The 19,386-nt window shown below is 42.6% G+C and overlaps 1 protein-coding gene across 1 annotated transcript in view; it reads right to left on the bottom strand.

The window, feature by feature from the left end:
• Positions 1 to 1,854: 1,854 nt before the first annotated feature.
• spo11 (SPO11 initiator of meiotic double stranded breaks) overlaps positions 1,855 to 19,386 on the bottom strand; it is a 51,112-nt gene continuing 33,580 nt past the window's right edge. The window contains exons 11-13 of the mRNA XM_063031665.1: positions 8,082 to 8,158; positions 3,341 to 3,452; positions 1,855 to 2,156 (exon numbers count right to left, since the gene is read on the bottom strand). Of these exons, the coding sequence (XP_062887735.1) occupies positions 2,037 to 2,156; positions 3,341 to 3,452; positions 8,082 to 8,158 (309 nt within the window). The 3' untranslated portion in view covers positions 1,855 to 2,036. The remainder of the gene's footprint in view (positions 2,157 to 3,340; positions 3,453 to 8,081; positions 8,159 to 19,386) is intronic.

Genomic DNA, 19,386 nt, shown 5'->3' with positions numbered 1-19,386 from the left:
CATCTTGGCTTCCTTCCACATCCCAAAGCTGTGCTTGGGTGATGGTTTAATTGGCCACAGTAAATTGACCCACGTGCAGGTGGCTGGCAGAGTAGGTGGATGTGTGAGAGAACACAGGTTACCAGGTAATAAGTGGGGAACAGGATTGCTAGGCTTGTTATAAGTGCCAGGAATAGACTTGAAACCTGGTGGGCTGAGCAGCTTCTTTCTACAGTGAGAAACAGTGATATGAAATAGCACCTCTCCTAACAAGGTGCATTGCAGTCCTCAGGAATTAATGCCAAATTAATCTATTTCAGATAAGCATCCTTTCCAGTTTTGTATCTCACTTTTCCAGCATTTTCCCCCAATTTCATTCAGCACCATTTTATCCCTCCTCCAGATTGACCCTTTGTTGCTCACCAGCTTTAACCCACTCTCTCTCAGCCAGCACCACCACCAATTGTGCTATTCAGTCTCTCCCCATCACAGACCTCCTTTGCTCTCTCTGCCTTTCCCCATTTCTCTAGAAACAGAAGGTTGTCTTTTACCTTTATCTCTCACTTTGAGGAAAGAGCAAGAAGCAAGTTTCAGTTCTCAGACAGGAGCCAAGAATTCCAGTGAATGAGCTGGCAACGCGCAAAGACATGTTTGACACCAGAGTACCCAGGAAGCCACCCCATGCAGAATTACACTTGCAATGGAGGAGAAGCCACGAGGTCAGTATTAAGAGCAAGACTGCATTCCATCTCCTGAAAGCTGATTGACATTTAACTTTACTGCCTCATTATAGCACAAGGTGAACTTTGGACCCACATTTCCATTGCTGTAACATTGTCTGACCCACACCATCTGCTGAAGCAGTTCATTTAAGCCTTTGGCTATTCCAATATGCTTCTTGCAAACTGCCTCCTTTTCTACTCTTTGTAGGCTTAAGCCCATCCAAAAAATAACTGCTTATGTTCCAGTTCAAACCAACTTTTTGTTCACTCATCGCCCCTGTACTTGTTCACCCACAACGTGGCCCAATTAAACAATAATTTGGTTTGAAAACCGTAACCCTCAATTTTGAATATTCGCTAAGGACTTAGCCGATAGCCTTTGCATACTTTTTAAAAACCACTCTAATTCTTTCTCTAATTCTTCCCTCATGTACATGCCTAATTTTAAATATTCAAGTCATCCAGGGCTTTATATGCCAAGCTCTTAAGCTCTGAAAATCATTTACTAAACATCTATGCTAAATATTCACTCCAACCGTATTTCATCATTCTTTCTCATTTTCTCTTATGTGATCCTGTGTGAATTTTGTTTTTAACAGGCTTTTGAAGAACCTTGGAAAGTTTTGCTAGGAAAAGGGCAATGTACAGATAGTCTTGTTATGTTATTTCTATCCCGTTTATAAAGTTGTTGATAGAAAATAGAACAGGACCATGCATAAACCTGGCTGCTGATTCACATCATCAGTTTATCTTTTTAAATTGATAATCTTGTTGATGAAAGATCCAAGTATCTAAGGAATAATGGAATTCTACAATTAGTTTTTCTAGTTGGGCATCACGTAACAAGGTAAAGGAGCATTATTAATGCATATTGAATCAAGTCCTTAATTCACATTTGCTGTAAATTAGGGACTTAAAAGCTAAAGTATAGAATTGTGTCAAACACATATGAATTATAAAGTTTATTAAAGTAGTAATTGAATATTACTATAATATTTGATTATATCAACCATTAATTCTAGTGTAAAAAGACCAACCACATATCACATCAGCTCAATCATAAATCCATAGGGAACATCACCAAGATAATAAAGTCGGTCAATAACTAGAGTACTAACTACCTCTAAACACAAGAAGCTACACTCCCATCGCTATATGCACGTCCAGCTGAAATACCAGTGCAACCAAAAAAACCCAGATATTGGCAAATAAATCCAATAAGAACCAATAACAAGCCTAGAAAATCAAGCCAAGTATATATCATTAGTTACAAATGAATGCCAACTCATATCAGATTTTTTTCTTAGAATCATGGAAATTGGCTTGGGATTTTATTTATATCCACCCGCCGAACTTGAGTTTGTTTGGCAAGTATACTCTTGTAAGATAGTCAGAACTAATGGATGCAAGAGCCTGTATCTCAGCCTTCACTTTAGCAGTCTCCATTATTTCCATCTGAAAGAAAAGAAATGGATTCCAGTGAGTATGATGCAGCAATTTATACAATTGTACATTAATAAATGGCAACACTACAGAAAGTAATGATATCGAAATAAAGAGTGCTCTTTTGACTACTTCCAATATAACATTCTCTTACTCATTCAGGACTTTATCAGCATACTGTTGAATAACCAAGATTGTGTCAGAGGTTGGCACTAATTGGATTTCAACATTTATTAAGATCAAATAAAACTTGAAAATGAATGGAATTATCGCCAGTGCAAGTCTGGCAATACTTAAAATAACTCCTGTGAATACAAAATTATACTTCAGAGAGACGTTGGTCCAGATGACAGCAAGCCTGGTGGGATATTATAGGTGACTACTTACTTTTCTATACAAATCCTATCCAAAATAGAATCAGTAAATTTTGTACTACCCAATTTCTGATGTGATTAGTTTTGAATTGCAAAGAATTGTGATGGTGGTCAGGCTCAGTATTTGGAGGGGGAAGTCGTGAATGCGAGAGTACAGCAATAGGTGGTCCTCTGTTTCTTTAGCATTTAGTTTAAAATCATTTCCTAACCATGACAGCTCTCAGACTGTGGTATATATTTTCTAGCGTATTCTTTGCCTAAGTTGTGATCCATCCAGGTTCATCACAAGTCAGCATTCATTCAGTAGAAATCATGAGCGACTGAATGTTATAACTGGTAGTTGTGCCAGCTCAGAAAGGGTGGGAATGGTTTGTTAATCATAGCTGATCTCTACGAAGGATGGGTGAATAGAAAATGAATAAGAACAGAGCAGTGATGACCAACAACTAAAAATTCTTTTTCTACTTTGCATAGTGATTGCAGCTGAAAGTGGTTCCATGTATTGTACGACCATAAATAATTGCTTTACTATTGCAAATTTAATAAGTTTGATCTGAAAGATCGTTTCTCTTTCCTCTAATATTGCAAAACCTGCTGTACATTTTAAGCATTTTCCATTTTCATACAAGTATGCTTTATTAGAATACACAAATTTGTATATACAATTACTGCAAGAAAATGCCATTTGATCACAATCTTATCCTACAGAATGTTTGCAATAATGTACTTAATACAAAATCTACATTCTTAATTCCTTTTAGGATACAGAATAATAACCAAAGTATCAGTGGATAAAAGACATTAATCATGATGTTCCCATACTTCTTTCTTCCATACAGGCTGACAGCCAATGTAGGGTCGTTTCTGTAATTTGGTCAACTTGCTCATGTCGTTTTCAGTAAGAGGAATCAAAGCTTCTTTAGGAATATTTAATCTATATATAATAGGTAGAAAGAAAACATGTCATTTTCCATATTCTAAATTCTCACTGGAAAACATAAATTTAATATGAAATGTCAATCCAGCAAAGTTTATTTAACTGGAACTAATTATGGATGCAAAGCATACTTTTTTTTTACATTAAATACATAAAATGGTTGCTATTACAGTGCATTTTAACATCCACGTTCTCTCCCCTCCCCCCCAACACACACACACAGAGGCATTATCCCAATAAAAAGTCAATTGCCTGCTTTATGGCACTTTCATTCTTCACAAAAAAAATCTTTTTTCACGTATCACTAGGGAGAAATGAAAAGTCAGAATTATAATATCTGGTGTATAGGTTGTTCTCTTCTCTTGGAAGCATAAATTTTAAGCAAATATCTTACTGGAAAAGTTCCCAGCATCCATTCACAACCTTTTCTGTGTCTAAGAGAATGTGGTATGGAAAAACTTACTGGATTGAAAAGTTTGCAAAGCTTGAAATTTGCTTCATTATTTGTGCTCCATGAACAGCAAAGTAGGTAAGTACTGTAGGTCCTCATTAACGAAGCAGCAGAATTGAGTGCATCTTGGACAATCAGATGAAGAAAAATTGCAAGAGGAATATCAGCAAGGAGATCTTGTCCATGCCTGAGAGTTGAAGAAAGAAAGCTTGACAGAGAGGGAGAGAGTTTGAAAGAGCGCAGGAAGAAGATTGTATGAGCATTTTCTCAGTGCAACACCTCTAATATTCTCTTCTCTTCCCCCTCGCATTCCTCCATCCCTAATATCCCTGTTTCATCCCTTACCACTCTACCCATCTTGCATTCTTAATTGTTCCCCAACTCTCCAGCTCTCACTATCCCACTTGTCTGTCCTAGTATTCTCGGGTCAAGGGAGAAGCCCTTAGCTGGAATGCTCCAGGTGGAGCAAGTAAAACATGCTCGCGATGCCAAGTCAGCAGGTGGAGGTATACAGTCAGAGGCCTGTCATTGGAAGTGGGAGCTTCGTCACCTTGGACCTCATATCGAAGTGGTGGGAGAGGGGGAATGAAGATCCAACAGATGGGTGGTGGGGTAAGGAGGATTAGAGAAGTGGCCCATATTTCTCTGTTGCTGACCATTTCTGTTAAAATGAGGAAATGGCGAAAATAACTGCAAACATCAACCTATGAAAATATTCAAGATGAAGTTGGTTGGGTAGAGGCATAATATGAGCAGTACAGTGGTGCAGCAGTTAGTCACACACAGCTGTGATGACTACAGTTCAATCCTGACCTTCGATGCTGTCCGTTGGTGTTTCCACATACTTCTAAACCGGTTTGCCCTGCTTTTTCCTACAACCCAATGATGATCTGTTTAGTAAATAGCAACTGTAAATTACCTCTAACTTTCACGGTGGAATTGATGGGCTTGCAAAGGAGAACAGGTTACATGGAGGAGAGAGAGCAGCGCGCCTGCGCGTGCACAGCCCTCTGGTGAAAAATGATATCGTATCTGTTAAATAGGGGCCGTGGACAATTCTGATTTGATGGAGAATGGACGTGAAATCACAGAGGAATATCTGGAGAAATATCTGAAACACTCGTTCGCTGCTGTTGTTACTGCGTGGTCGGGAATCTTTCAGAGGGTAGGCCTCAAAATCCCTGGCTTTGCCTGCTGTTGGCGACCGAGATTAAGGTCGAATCGTTCGGACAGAGATGGCGCTCAGTACTCGGTGTTGGAGAGCTGATCAGAGCTCGAAGTTTTCGGATGACTCAGAGTCGGACTGTGGTCAGCATGGCAGAGAGAGTTTTTCTTCCTTCTCCCATCTGCGTGAGAGGTGGGACATTTGAGAGACTTTGAACTTTTACTGTGCTCATGGACTTCATCAAGTAATGGTATTGTTGCACTGTTGTAACTATATATTATAATTATGTGGTTTTGTCAGTTTTTTCAGTCTTGGTCTGTCCTGTGTTTTGTGATACCACACCCAAGGAAATATTGTATCATTTCTTAATGCATGCATTACTAAATGACAATAAAAGAGGACTACGTGTCTTTATAATCTAAGAGGGCAAATGGGACTGGTGGGAATCCTTAGAGAAGTGGCATTGGCTCAATGGCCGAACAGCCTTCTATCTTGAGAATGATGAAGGAATAAAGATATGAAAACATTCAGCACAATTTCTTGTAAAATGAAGATGACACTATGAGTATTATGTGTCCTTGATAATGACATCTTGCCATGCCAATGGATTCAAAAGAAAGTACAGTGGATTCCAGTTAATTGGGGCATCAGTTTATCAGGGCAGCCACTTATGTGGGACAACTGTTAAAGAACAAAGTTCAATGTTCAAAGTAAATTTATTATCAAAGTACATATATGTCACAATATACAACTTTGAGATTCATTTTCTTGTGGTATACTCAACAAATCCAATCACCACATAGATCAAATGAAAGATCCCACTAACAGGGCAGACAGCCAGTGTGCAAATACAAAAAGAAAGAAAGAAAAAAGGAATTAATAATAACAAATATCAAGAACATGAAATGAAGAGTATTTGAAAGTGAGCCCATAGATTGTGGGAACAGTTTAATGAGAGGGCAAGTAAAGTTGAGTGATGTTATCCCCTCTGGTTTAAGAGCCTGATGGTTGAGTGGTAATATTGTTCCTGAACCTGAATCTGAGAGTGCTGAGGCTCTTGTACATTCTTCCTGATGGCAGTAGTGAGAAGAGAACGTGATCTGGGTGGAGAGGGTACATGATGATGGATACTGCTTTCCTGTGGTAACGCTTCATGTAGATGTGCTCAGTGGCGTGGAGGGCTTTTCCCGTGATGGACAGGGTCAGATTCACGCAACACACATAAAAATTGCTGGTGAACGCAACAGGCCAGGCAGCATCTAAAGGAAGAGGTACAGCTGACGTTTTGAGCCAAGTCCCTTCGTCAGGACTAACTGAAGGAAGAGAGAGTAAGAGATTTGAAAGTGGGAGGGGGAGGGGGAGATCCGAAATGATAGGAGAAGACAGGAGGGGGAGGGATGGAGCTAAGAGCTGGAAAGTTGATTGGCAAAAGGGATATGAGAGGATCATGGGACAGGAGGCCTAGGGAGATGGAAAGGGGGAGGGGGGAAGCCCAAAGGATGGGCAAGGGGTATAGTGAGATCCACTACTTTTTGTAAGATTTTCCATTCATACTCTCCACCACACATCTATAGAGGTTTGTCAAAGTCACAGATGTCATGCCAAATCTTCGCAAACTTCTAAGGAAGTAGAAGTATTGCCATGCTTTCTTTGTAATTGCAGTTAAGTGCTGGGCCCACAACAGGTCTTCTGAAACGATAATACCAAGGAATTTAAAACTGCTGCCTCTTTCCACCTCTGATCCCCCAATAAGGAGTGGCTCGTGGACCTCGGGTTTTCTCCTCCTGATGTCAGCTCTTTGTTTTGCTAAAATTGTTGTGGCACCAATCAGCCAGGTTTTCAACCTCCCTCCTATGTGCTGATTTGTCACCACCTTTAATTCGGCCTACGGCAATGGTGTCATCAGCAAACCTACATACTGCATTGGAGATTACCCATTTACCCATGCAGTCATGAGTGTAAAGCAATTAGAACTGGGAGCTTAGCAAACAGTCTTCTGGTGGACCTATGCTGATGGAGATTGTGGAGCTGTTGTTGTCAATCCAAACTGATTGGAGTCTGCAAGTGAGGAAATCACAAAAACTAATTGAGAAAGTAGCAGGGATTCTCTTTGTTTATTTGGGACACTATGCCACTTAATTGGGACAGGGGACTGTTGTTGAACAGTTTCTAATTAACATCAATCACGTGCTTGTGTTACATTAGACATTGTGCTTACAGCAAACACTTTTAAATGGTGTCAGTTGCATCTGTTTGTCTTCAAAAAGCAGCTATTTTTGTCATTTATATTTGGCAAAAAATAAGCAGCAAGACAATTCAGAACTGTTTTGCTCACTGCAGTTTCAAGCATTCAGGCTTGGAGATACCAGAAACAGCCAGAAGTGAAAATGAAATGATTTTACTACTTCAACAGGTTAGGAACCACGAGGAATTTTAAGGTATTGACAATCGTCTTGAATAATACAATGAAAATTAGGATTTGGAGGATGCAATCATCAAAAGCATTATATGAAAGCAGTCCATTATCTGCACTAGGTGTGTGTGCTGATTTTGTTAATTTATAGTCAATCAAAAGAACACAGCAGTGTACACTGGATGAATTCCTCCATCTATAACTAATAGGAACTAATACGTAGTTTTATAGTACTGTAGCATTTTTGGTAGTGTTCCAATTCCTTTTGTATTTCATTTAAATACATAATTTGTTCTTCAGTTAAACAGTAGTTTGACTTTTATATACTGTACCTTTTAAACTATTTCCTTAATTTGGCCTAATTAAGCAGCCACTTAATTGGGCCAAATGTACTGGTCCCAATGTGTCCCAATTAACTAGAATCCACTATAGTATATTTTTAATCAGGCTTCTGGAGGAAAACAGGCAAAGCTTTTCTCGATTTCTTTAGCAGAGAAAAAGAAGTCAGAAAAAAACTAGACAAATTGTATCACATTAATCAGACTATTTTGTTTGTACAAGAAAAGGAGACCAAAGATTTTAGGGCTCACTACTAACCTTTGAATATCAGATGGAAGTAGACCCAACCAACTAATAATAGGAACAGTCAGACTGTGGGCATCAAAGGACATAGACTGTGATAAGCAGAGGAAAAAATGGTTTTTTAATACTGTATTTTTACACAACACACTTCACTTTACTGTTTTTTCTTACTTGGAAAATTATGGGGGGAAATATGCAGTTGGCTCAGTGGGCAGATGAATGGGCACTGTAGAGAGCTGAAAAATAGCATGTTTAGAGAGAAAGAAAGGAAGTATACCCTAAAATCATTAATCCTAATGTAATGGACGAGCTGAGTTCTTGAAGCAAACTCATAGAACTAAAAATTGGAACTGGATCTGACTGACAATGATTAAAAAAAGCATACAGTATTCTAGGTAACACACATAAAAGTTGCTGGTGAACGCAGCAGGCCAGGCAGCATCTCTAGGAAGAGGTGCAGTCGACGTTTCGGGCCGAGACCCTTCATCAGGAATAACTGAAGGAAGAGTGAGTAAGGGATTTGAAAGTGTGAGGGGGAGGGGGAGATCCAAAATGATAGGAGAAGACAGGAGGGGGAGGGATGGAGCCAAGAGCTGGACAGGTGATAGGCAAAAGGGATACGAGAGGATCATGGGACAGGAGGTCCGGGTAGAAAGACAAGGGGGGGGGACCCAGAGGATGGGCAAGGGGTATATTCAGAGGGACAGAGGGAGAAAAAGGAGAGTGAGAGAAAGAATGTGTGTATAAAAATAAGTAACAGATGGGGTACGAAGGGGAGGTGGAGCATTAGCGGAAGTTAGAGAAGTCGATGATCATGCCATCAGGTTGGAGGCTACCCAGACGGAATATAAGGTTTTGTTCCTCCAACCTGAGTGTGGCTTCATCTTTACAGTAGAGGAGGCCATGGATAGACATGTCAGAATGGGAATGGGATGTGGAATTAAAATGTGTGGCCACTGGGAGATCCTGCTTTCTCTGGCGGACAGAGCATAGATGTTCAGCAAAGCGGTCTCCCAGTCTGCGTCGGGTCTCGCCAATATATAAAAGTCCACATCGGGAGCACCGGACGCAGTATATCACCCCAGCCGACTGGAGAGTACCTACTGAAATAAAAAAAAATCCAATAGTTTAAGAGTTAGTAACAAGGAGAACTAGTGTAAGAATATTATCAGACAAGAGAAGAACTTAGGGACTGCTTTAAAGCAGAGCATTGTGTAGCATTCAATGCACTCCCTAAAGCAACCATTAAGTCAGAAAAAAACAACTGCTCCAAGTAGGTATGTACTAAACATAAAACAGCAGGGCAAGAGTATTAGAATAACTAGTGTTCTTTCTCCATAAATGCTGCCTGATCTACTAATACTATATTTTGTGTTTCTATTTTAGAAGTGCTATGAGATCACCAAAAGCAATTACAGTTTGTCACCCGGACAACTTTTATCTCACTCTTTGTCACAGATGTTCCCCATTGTTCACATGTACATCAAGTGCTAGAGGAACTCAGCAGGTCATGTAACATCTACAGAGAGGAATAAACAGCTGATGTTTCAGGCTGAGATGCTTCATCAGGGCTGGAAAAGAAGGGGGAATAAGCTAGAATAAGGTGGGGGGAACTGGAAGAAGACAGACATTGGAAAGTGGTAGGTGGAAGAAGAGCTGAAGGAGGAGGAATTTTATAGGATAGTGGGCCATTTAAGAAAGGGAAAGAGGAGGGGCACCAAACAAAGGTGATGGGCAGTTGAGGACAAGAGAAGGGGACCAGAAGGGAGAATGGTAAAAGTGAAAAGGGGAGAGCGAGAAATTACCAGAGATTAGAGAAACTGATGTTCATGTCATCAGGTTGGAGGCTACCCACATGGAACGTGAGGTGGTTGCTCCCCCAACCCTTTGTTCTCTCCATCATTACCTTCTCTGCAAAGTGAAACATTTGTTTTTTCATTTTCCATTTCTGATGATGGGTCATTAAACTGAAGCATTAACTCTGCTACCCTCTCCGGAGATGTCTGACCTGCAGTCTCTCCCGTTTCCTCTGTTTTTATTTCAGATATTAATAGTCCAGTAGTGCATTTCTGTAGACCCATTCCACATTCCTCTGTGCCAAATACGTTGCAACAGTCTTCTGCAAATACACTAAGACATCGACTCTCCTGATTTGCTTCATTAATAGATAAGGTAGTCCAGATTTATCTGTTTTAATGTGGGGAAGACCAAGGTGTCCATCATCTTCCTCTTATATTTTCTTTTAAGCATTTTATGTATTCAAAAACTACTCTTTCTGCCTATATCTTCAGGCCCAATGCCTATCTAACCGAAGGCTCTGGTCTCAACACCTACTCATCCATTTGACTAATCACTAATGTAGCTCCCTGGTAAGCCTCAGGCTCACTCAACTCGCTTTCGTCTAGAGAGAGCAGCCTTTGGCCCCACCAAACTGGGTAATCAAGTTTGTGTGGATGCTGTGTGATGTACCCCACCCTGCCAAATAATAGACAATGCGCCATATGTGATTAAATGATTACACTTTATAGATCTTGCTGGAACTATGCAATTAATCGAAATAAAATATAAAAGGAAAATAAAAGACACCAAACCTATCAAATTTCAACCACTTCGTACACAACCATTGGAGCTCAATTAACGGAGTCTTCTTTCCACCATTCGATCCCCTCCGACCCCCTCGACCTGGCGCCTGGGACCAACCACGGTGCTCAACCAGACACTCCACACGAGCCTGTCTTCGTCTCCTCTCCTCGTCGAAAACCGTGGGCCTTGGACTCCCACTTGGGGTCGGTCCCACCGCCCAGGGTCACAGCATCGCATCTCCTCTCTCTGTCCCCATCGTGCCTTCTCCGCCAAAGCCCGTGAAACACAATAGTTTACACACAAGAAAGAATAACACCTATCCCAATTGGTTCGTTCCTCCTCTTATCAATATAACCCAAACAAGCAGAGCGAGCGAGAGAGAGAGAGAGAGAGAACGAGTGAACTCCTTACATCGCAGTTATTATTACAGAAAAGCCATTTTAATTATAACATAACAAAGAAGCCATTTTGTTAGCCTTCGCAGTAACATAAAAGAAGAAACCCCTTACACTAACCTCCAATCGACTGGATCAATCTTCAACCACATTTTGTCTAACTGATCATCAATTACTTTGAAGTGGCTCTCTGTCCAATCACCAGCCACCATTTGCCTGTCGAACCCAACACTAACTGTCTTATCATCAAAAGTGCAGACTGATTGACTACCAACTTCTAACCTCATCAAAAACTCTCTCCAGCAGATGTTAACCCATTCTTCTCTATTCTCTGATCTCAACCTCCAACATTCACATCTCAGATCAAGTTCTCCATTGCATAGGAGAGATCTGGATTGGCACCATTGTGCAAGCTCCTTTTTAATGACCACAATGTTTTATACCTCAATCCCAACAAAAATGTCAAAGCTGGGAAGCCACGTATAAAATTGTTATTGAACACACCCCTGTACCATTTCTTCAGTCTTGAAAGAATGGCTTGCATTGACCTAGCATCTTTCAAGTCTTGTGTCTTTTCACAGCCAATGAGCTAGTTCTAGTGTAAAAACTGTTAGAGACGATAGGGATTTGAAGGGCCAATCAATGCAATGCTGATTTAGGGATAAATATTAGCCAGGAAACTGAGGACAATTCCTTGATCATTAGACTAGTTCCATGCAATCTTTAGTTCCACCTGAGAGATAAATCTAAGTGGTTACCTAGGTGACACTTAGATCTTGTGCTCACAGAATTTGAATATTATTACTTTTACTAAGTCAGAGCTCTATTCCATTGACTGAGAGATGTTTCAGAACTTTCATGGCAATTAGTCAGCTTAAACTGAAGTAACCATATAACCATTACAGCACGGAAACAGGCCATCTCGGCCCTTCTAGTCCGTGCCAAACTCTTACTCTCACCTAGTCCCACCAACCTGCACTCAGCCCATAACTCTCCTGTCCATACACCTATCCAATTTAATTTTAAACGACAACATAGAACCTGCCTCGGCCACTTCTGCTGGAAGGTTGTTCCACGCAGCTACCACTCTCTGAGTAAAGAAGTTCCCCCTCATGTTACCCCTAAACTTCTGCCCTTTAACTCTCAACTCATGTCCTCTTGTCTGAATCTCCCCCACACTCAATGAAGTACTTAAACCAATTATTACACTGCTTTTGTAATTTATGGTTAATTTTTGTTTTTGCAGCAAAACAACATACTTCATATTATATACATCAATGATAATAAATTCTGATGCAGAGATGCAAGTACCAGCAATGAGCTATAGAGGATGTTTAAGGCTGAAGCACATGATAACCATTCCTAGGACATGGATGCAGGATAATCAATCTGCATATACAGTACCTAGCTAAAAGTCTACAGGAATTTTAGAAAGCACTGTAGGGATCAATGATGACAAGAGATGATGTTTCACAAGTTAACATGGAACTTTAGACTTTTATGAGCAGAATTAAGAAATGGGAAAAATTCCTTGAATACAGGGATAATAGGTTAATAGAATAACAGTCAGAGCTCTGTCCCATTGATCGAGAAATGTTTCAAAACTTCCATGGCAATTGGGGAGCTTAAACTGAAGTACTTAAATCAATCTAGATTTGTAATGAAAAACTTTAGTTTTTGTGATGACAACCATAAATCTATTGGATTGACCTAAAATTTGATTTACCAAAACCCTTCTAGGATGGAAATGTGCCATCATTACATGCCCAGCCTATATGTTACTCAGACCACATCTCTGTTATGCTAATCCCAGCATACAGACTGCTCGTCAGGCACTCTAGACCAGTTCAAAAGCAGGTGAAAATCTGGCCAGCAGGAGCCATCTCTGCTCTTCAAGACTGCTTTGAGCACACTGACTGGCACATGTTCAGGGAGGCTGCAACCGATGGCGACTCCACCAACTTAGAGGAGTACACGGTATCAGTGACGAGCTACATCAACAAGTGCATCGATGACGTCACTGTGGCCAAGACCATCACTACCCGCTCTAACCAGAAGCCATGGATGACCGCGGAGGTGTGTGCGCTGCTGAGGACCCATGACTCCGCCTTCAGCGCAGGCGACAAGGCAGCCCTAACAACAGCGAGGGCCAAACTGTCCCGGGCCATCAGAGAGGCAAAGCGTGCACATGCCCAGCGAATCCACAACCACTTCCAGGACAGCGGCGACACACGGCGCATGTGAAAGGGCATTCAGGACATCACCAACTACAAGACAACAACACCTGTCTGTGCTGGTGATGCCTCCCTCCCAGATGCACTGAACAACTTCTATGCTTGTTTCGAGGCGGAAAATGACATGGTGGCTTCTCCTCCCAATGACCAGGTGCTGTGTCTTACCGTGGCCGACGTGTGGAAAACTCTACGCAGGGTCCACCCACGGAACGCTGCTGGACCAGACAATATTCCTGGCAGAGTGCTCAGAGGATGTGCAGACCAGCTGGCAGATGTTCTCACTGACATCTTCAACATCTCCCTGAGCAGCACTGTCGTTCCAACATGCTTCAAGGCCACCACCATCGTCCCCGTACCGAAGAAGTCTTCAGTGTCCTGCCTCAACGACTACCGTCCCGTTGCACTCACATCCATCATCATGAAATGTTTTGAGAGGCTCGTCATGAGGCACATCAAGACCCTGCTGCCCCCTTCACTGGACCCCCTGCAGTTCATGTATCGTCCCAACCTCTCAACAGACGACGCCATCGCCACCATCCTCCACCTGGTCCTCACCCACCTGGACAAAAAAGACATGTACGTTCGAATGCTGGTCATAGACTTCAGTTCAGCATTCAACACAATCATTCCTCAGTACCTGACTAGAAAGCTGAAACTGCTGGGCCTGAACACCTCCCTCTGTAACTGGATCCTAGTCTTCCTGACTGGGAGACCTCAGTCAGTCCGGACCGGGAGCAGCATCTCCAACACCATCACACTGAGCACGGGGGCCTCCCTGGGCTGTGTGCTCAGTCCACTGCTGTTCACTCTGCTGACCCACGAATGTGCAGCAATACACAGCTTGAATCTCATCATCAAGTTCGCCGATGACACGACCATGGTGGGTCTCATCAGCAAGAACAACGAGTCAGCATACAGAGAGGAGGTGCAGCGGCTAACGGACTGGTGCAGAGCCAACAACCTGTCTCTGAATGTGAACAAAACAGAAGAGATGGTTGTTGACTTCAGGAGAGCACGGAGCGACCACTCTCCCTGAACACTGACAGCTCCTCCGTTGAGATCTTTAAGAGCACCAAATTTCTTGGTGTTCACCTGGCGGAGAATCTCACCTGGTCCCTCAACACCAGTTCCATAGCCAAGAAAACCCAGCAGCGTCTCTACTTTCTGCAAAGGCTGAGAAAAGTCCATCTCCCACCCCCCATCCTCACCACATTCTACAGAGGTTGTATCGAGAGCATCCTGAGCAGCTGCATCACTGCTTGGTTCGGGAATTGCACCGTCTCGGATCACAAGACCCTGCAGCGGATAGTGAGGTCAGCGAAGAAGATCATCGGGGTCTCTCTTCCCGCCATTAGACATTTACACCACACGCTGCACCTGTAAAGCCAACAGCATTATGAAGGACCCCACGCACCCCTCATACAAACTCTTCTCCCTCCTGCCATCTGGCAAAAGGTTCCAAAGCATTCGGGATTTCACAACCAGACTGAGCAGCAGTTTCTTCCCTCAAGCCATCAGACTCCTTAATACCTAGAGTCTAGACTGACATCTACATCATTATTATATTGTAATTTGTCCTCTACTGTGTCTATTGTCTTGTTTATTATTTATTGTACTGCCCTGCACTGTTTTGTGCACTTTATGTAGTCCTGTGTAGGTCTGTAGTCTAGTGTAGTTTTGTGTTGTTTCATGTAGCACCATGGTCCTGGACGAACGTTGTTTTGTTTTTACTGTGTACTGTACCAGCAGTTTATGGTCAAAATGACAATAAAAAGCAACTTGACTTGACTTGATATATGACACTTGCCTCCATCCTAAGACAATAAATACCTGCATAACCAGTAATAGCTATATCCTCTGACAAATTTAAATAAAGACTAGTGGGAGTTGTGCACTGCCACAATCTCCTAGTAGCAGCTGTGAAGAGGTAGAGTTCTACAAAAAGTAGTGGATATGGCCCAGTCCATCAACAGCAAATGAGCACATCTACACAAAGCACTGTCACAGGAAAGCAGCATCCACCTTCGGGGACCTCCATCACCCAGGACATGCTCTCTTCTCACTGCTACCATTAGGAAGAAGGTACAGGAGCCTCAGGACTTGTGCCACCAGATTCAAGAACAGTTACCGCCCCTCAGCCATCAGGCTCTTGAACCAAAGGGGCTAACTTCACTCGCCCCAAGACAGGTACAGGAGGAAGCTTGAGTGGAAACTCCAGCAGAACAACATGAGAGAGGTCTGGAGTGGGATGAGGACCATCACTGGGTTCCGGCAAACTAGCAACAGGGGAGCTGAAGGCAGTGTGGACAGGGCCAACAAACTTAACTTGTACTTTAACAGATTTGACATTGTGGCCCCTGCCCATCCTCCATATGAGTCATCTGTTGTCAGCTCCCAACCAACACATATTCCACTCTCCCCTCCTACCCCTCCTCACAGTCCCCCACCCTGCTCTCATGACTATACCCCTTTCCCACACGAAACCACCACGGTGGGCTTCACAGCTGAACAGGTGAGAAGACAGCTGAAACGTCTCGACCCAAGCAAGGCTGCAGGACCTGATAGTGTCAGTACCAGGGTGCTCAAAGCCTGTGCCCCTCAGCTATGTGGAGTACTTCACCATGTCTTCAACCTGAGCCTGAGGCTCCGGAGGGTTCCCGTGCTGTGGAAGACGTCCTGCCTCGTCCCTGTGCCGAAGACGCAGAGCCCCAGCGGCCTCAATGACTACAGACCGGTGGCATTGACCTCCCACATCATGAAGACCATGGAGAGACTTGTTCTGGAGCTGCTCCGGCCTATGGTCTGGCCACACTTAGATCCTCTCCAGTTCGCCTACCAGCCACGACTAGGAGTTGAGGATGCCATCGTCTACCTGCTGATCTGTGTCTACGCCCACCTGGACAAGCCAGCGAGTACTGTGAGGGTCATGTTTTTTAACTTCTCCAGTGTGTTCAACACCATCCGCCCTGCTCTGCTGGGGGAGAAGCTGACAGCGATGCAAGTGGATGCTTTCCTGGTGTCATGGATTCTTGATTACCTGAGTGGCAGACCACAGTACGTGTGCTTGCAACACTGTGTGTCCAACAGAGTGATCAGCAGCACTGGGGCTCCACAGGGGACTGTCTTGTCTCCCTTTCTCTTCACCATTTACACCTCGGACTTCAACTACTGCAATTAGTCTTGTCATCTTCAGAAGTTTTCTGATGACTCTGCAATAGTTGGATGCATCAGCAGGGGAGAAGAGGCTGAGTACAGGGCTGCGGTAGGAATCTTTGTCACGTGGTGTGAGCAGAATTATCTGCAGTTTAATGTGAAAAAGACTAAGGAGCTGGTGGTAGACCTGAGGAGAGCTAAGGTACCGGTGACCCCTGTTTCCATCCAGGGAGTCAGTGTGGACATGGTGGAGGATTACAAATACCTGGGGATATGAATTGACAATAAACTGGTTAAAGAACACTGAGGCTCTCTACAAGAAGGGTCAGAGCCGTCTCTATTTCCTGAGGAGACTGAGGTCCTTTAACATCTGCCGGATGATGCTGAGGATGTTCTACGAGTCTGTGGTGGCCAGTGCTATCATGTTTGCTGTTGTGTGCTGGGGCAGCAGGCTGAGGGTAGCAGACACCAACAGAATCAACAAGCTCATTCGTAAGGCCAGTGATGTTGTGGGGATGGAACTGAACTCTCTCACGGTGGTGTCTGAAAAGAGGATGCTGTCCAAGTTACACACATCAAAGTTGCTGGTGAACGCAGCAGGCCAGGCAGCATCTCTAGGAAGAGGTACAGTCGACGTTTCAGGCCGAGACCCTTCCTTTGTACCTCTTCCTGGAGATGCTGTCTGGCCTGCTGCGTTCACCAGCAACTTTGATGTGTGTTGCTTGAATTTCCAGCATCTGCAGAATTCCTCGTGTTTGCTGTCCAAGTTGCATGCCATCTTGGACAATGTCTCCCATCCACTACAAAATGTACTGGGTGGGCACAGGAGTACATTCAGCCAGAGACTCATTCCACCGAGATGCAACACAGAGCATCATAGGAAGTCATTCCTGCCTGTGGCCATCAAACTTTACAACTCCTCCCTTGGAGGGTCAGATACCCTGAGCCAATAGGCTGGTCCTGGACTTATTTCCTGGCATAATTTACATATTACTATTTAACTATTTATGGTTTTGTTACTATTTAATTATTTATGGTGCAACTGTAACGAAAACCAATTTCCCCCGGGATCAATAAAGTATGACTATTGAAGTGTTCCCACAACCAGCGGACTCACTTTTATGGACTCTTCATCTCATGTCCTCAATAAATATTGTTTATTTATTATTTATTTTTGTATTTGCACAGTTTGTTGTCTTTTGCACACTTGTTGTACGCCAAGTTGGAGCGGTCTTTCATTGAATTGAATTGAATTTACTTTATTTCTTACATCCTTCACATATATGAGGACAAAAATCTTTGTTATGTCTCTACCTGAATGTGCAAGTAATAATTTGTAATAAATAATATGTACAACAGAACAGTCAATATAGCATAGAAATACAATTGTATCAGTGTGAATTAATCAGTCTGACGGCCTGGTGGAAGAAGCTGTACCACAGCCTGCTGGTCCTGACTTTAATGCTGCAGTACCATTTCCTGGGCCCTTTTTACACACCTGTCTCTGTAAATGTCCTGAATAGTGGCAAGTTCACATCCACAGATGCGCTGGGCTGTCCACACCACTCTCTGCAGAGTCCTGCGATTGAGGGAGGTACAGTTCCCATACCAGGCAGTGATGCAGCCAGTCAGGATGCTCTCAATTGTGCCCCTGTAGAAAGTGTTTAGGAGTTGGGGACTCATGCCAAACTTCTTCAACCACCTGAGGTGAAAGAGGCGCTGTTGTGCTTTTTTTCCACCACACTACCAGTATATAAAGACCTCTTGAGATCCTCGGTGATGTGTATGCTGAGGAATATAAAGCTGTTCACCTTCTCAATCGCAGATTCATTGATCTCAATAGGGGTTAGCCTGTCTCCATTCCGCCTGTAGCCCACAACCAGCTCCTTTGATGTTATGGTTATAATTCTATGGATTTACTGAGTACTCCCGTGAGAAAATTAATCTCAGTGTTATATATGGCAACATATATGTACTTCGATAATAAATTTACTTTGAACTATGAAATAAGCACACAGTAGTGTGATTTTAATGGTGAGGTGAGGTGGTTTGTATGGATAATTGATAAGTTATGACTATTGATGTCACATATTGATAGGTACTGGATCCTCCGCTTTTTAATGTTTATCTATTTAGTTATTTAGTGTACAGCACGTTATCAAGCCCTTTTGGACCAGCAAGTCCATGCAGCGTAACTACACGTGTCTAATTAGCCTACTAACCCTACTAACTTACACACAACGGCAGGAATTGAACATGGATCACTAGCGCTGTAAGGTGAGCCACTAACCACTAAGCTACTGCTGTGCTCATGAGCATAACAGAGAGCCACGTATCCCAGTTCCCAGATCGTACAACGATGTGCATCACTATAAACAGTGTAGAATAAAGAAAAGTATTTCAAAAATATTACTGAATGGGTAAAACTGTGACAAATTAATTTCAAAAAGGCAAGCATGAGGTCACCCATTTTGCATATAAAATAGACAGAATGGTATCCTTACTCAATAGGATGGATCTGCAAGCAGTCCGTGTACACAGATTATTTAAATGTCATTGACAGAAACAAAATATAATCAAAGCAGAATAATGAACTTTGCACATGGAAGACTAAAACAAAAGTTCTGGAAGTTATACTGAAACTGTAAAAAGCTCTGTAGTACTGTTTTCAATTTGGATGTCGTGCGTAAGTTAATTCTCGTTGTAGAGAAAGCTGAGATTTGTTGGAATAATACCTGAGTCCCTAAGGTTAATTTCCTGAAGAAGATTATATAAATTAGACTTTTATTCTTGGGAGATGAAATTTACAACTGTTCAAAGTTTTCAAGTTATTTAGGGGAACCTAGAGTATTATTTCTGCTGGTTGGGGAATCTAACATAACTTAAAGTATTTCCTAAATTGCAAAGGTGGAGAGAAACCTCCAACTTTGCAAAAGCGATAGAAGTTGGAAATAC

This window comes from Mobula hypostoma, chromosome 2 (genome assembly GCF_963921235.1).
Source record: "Mobula hypostoma chromosome 2, sMobHyp1.1, whole genome shotgun sequence".
NCBI lineage: Eukaryota > Metazoa > Chordata > Chondrichthyes > Myliobatiformes > Myliobatidae > Mobula > Mobula hypostoma.
Note: the sequence above shows the minus strand (reverse complement) of the source record. Positions and strands in the feature narration are given on the sequence as shown.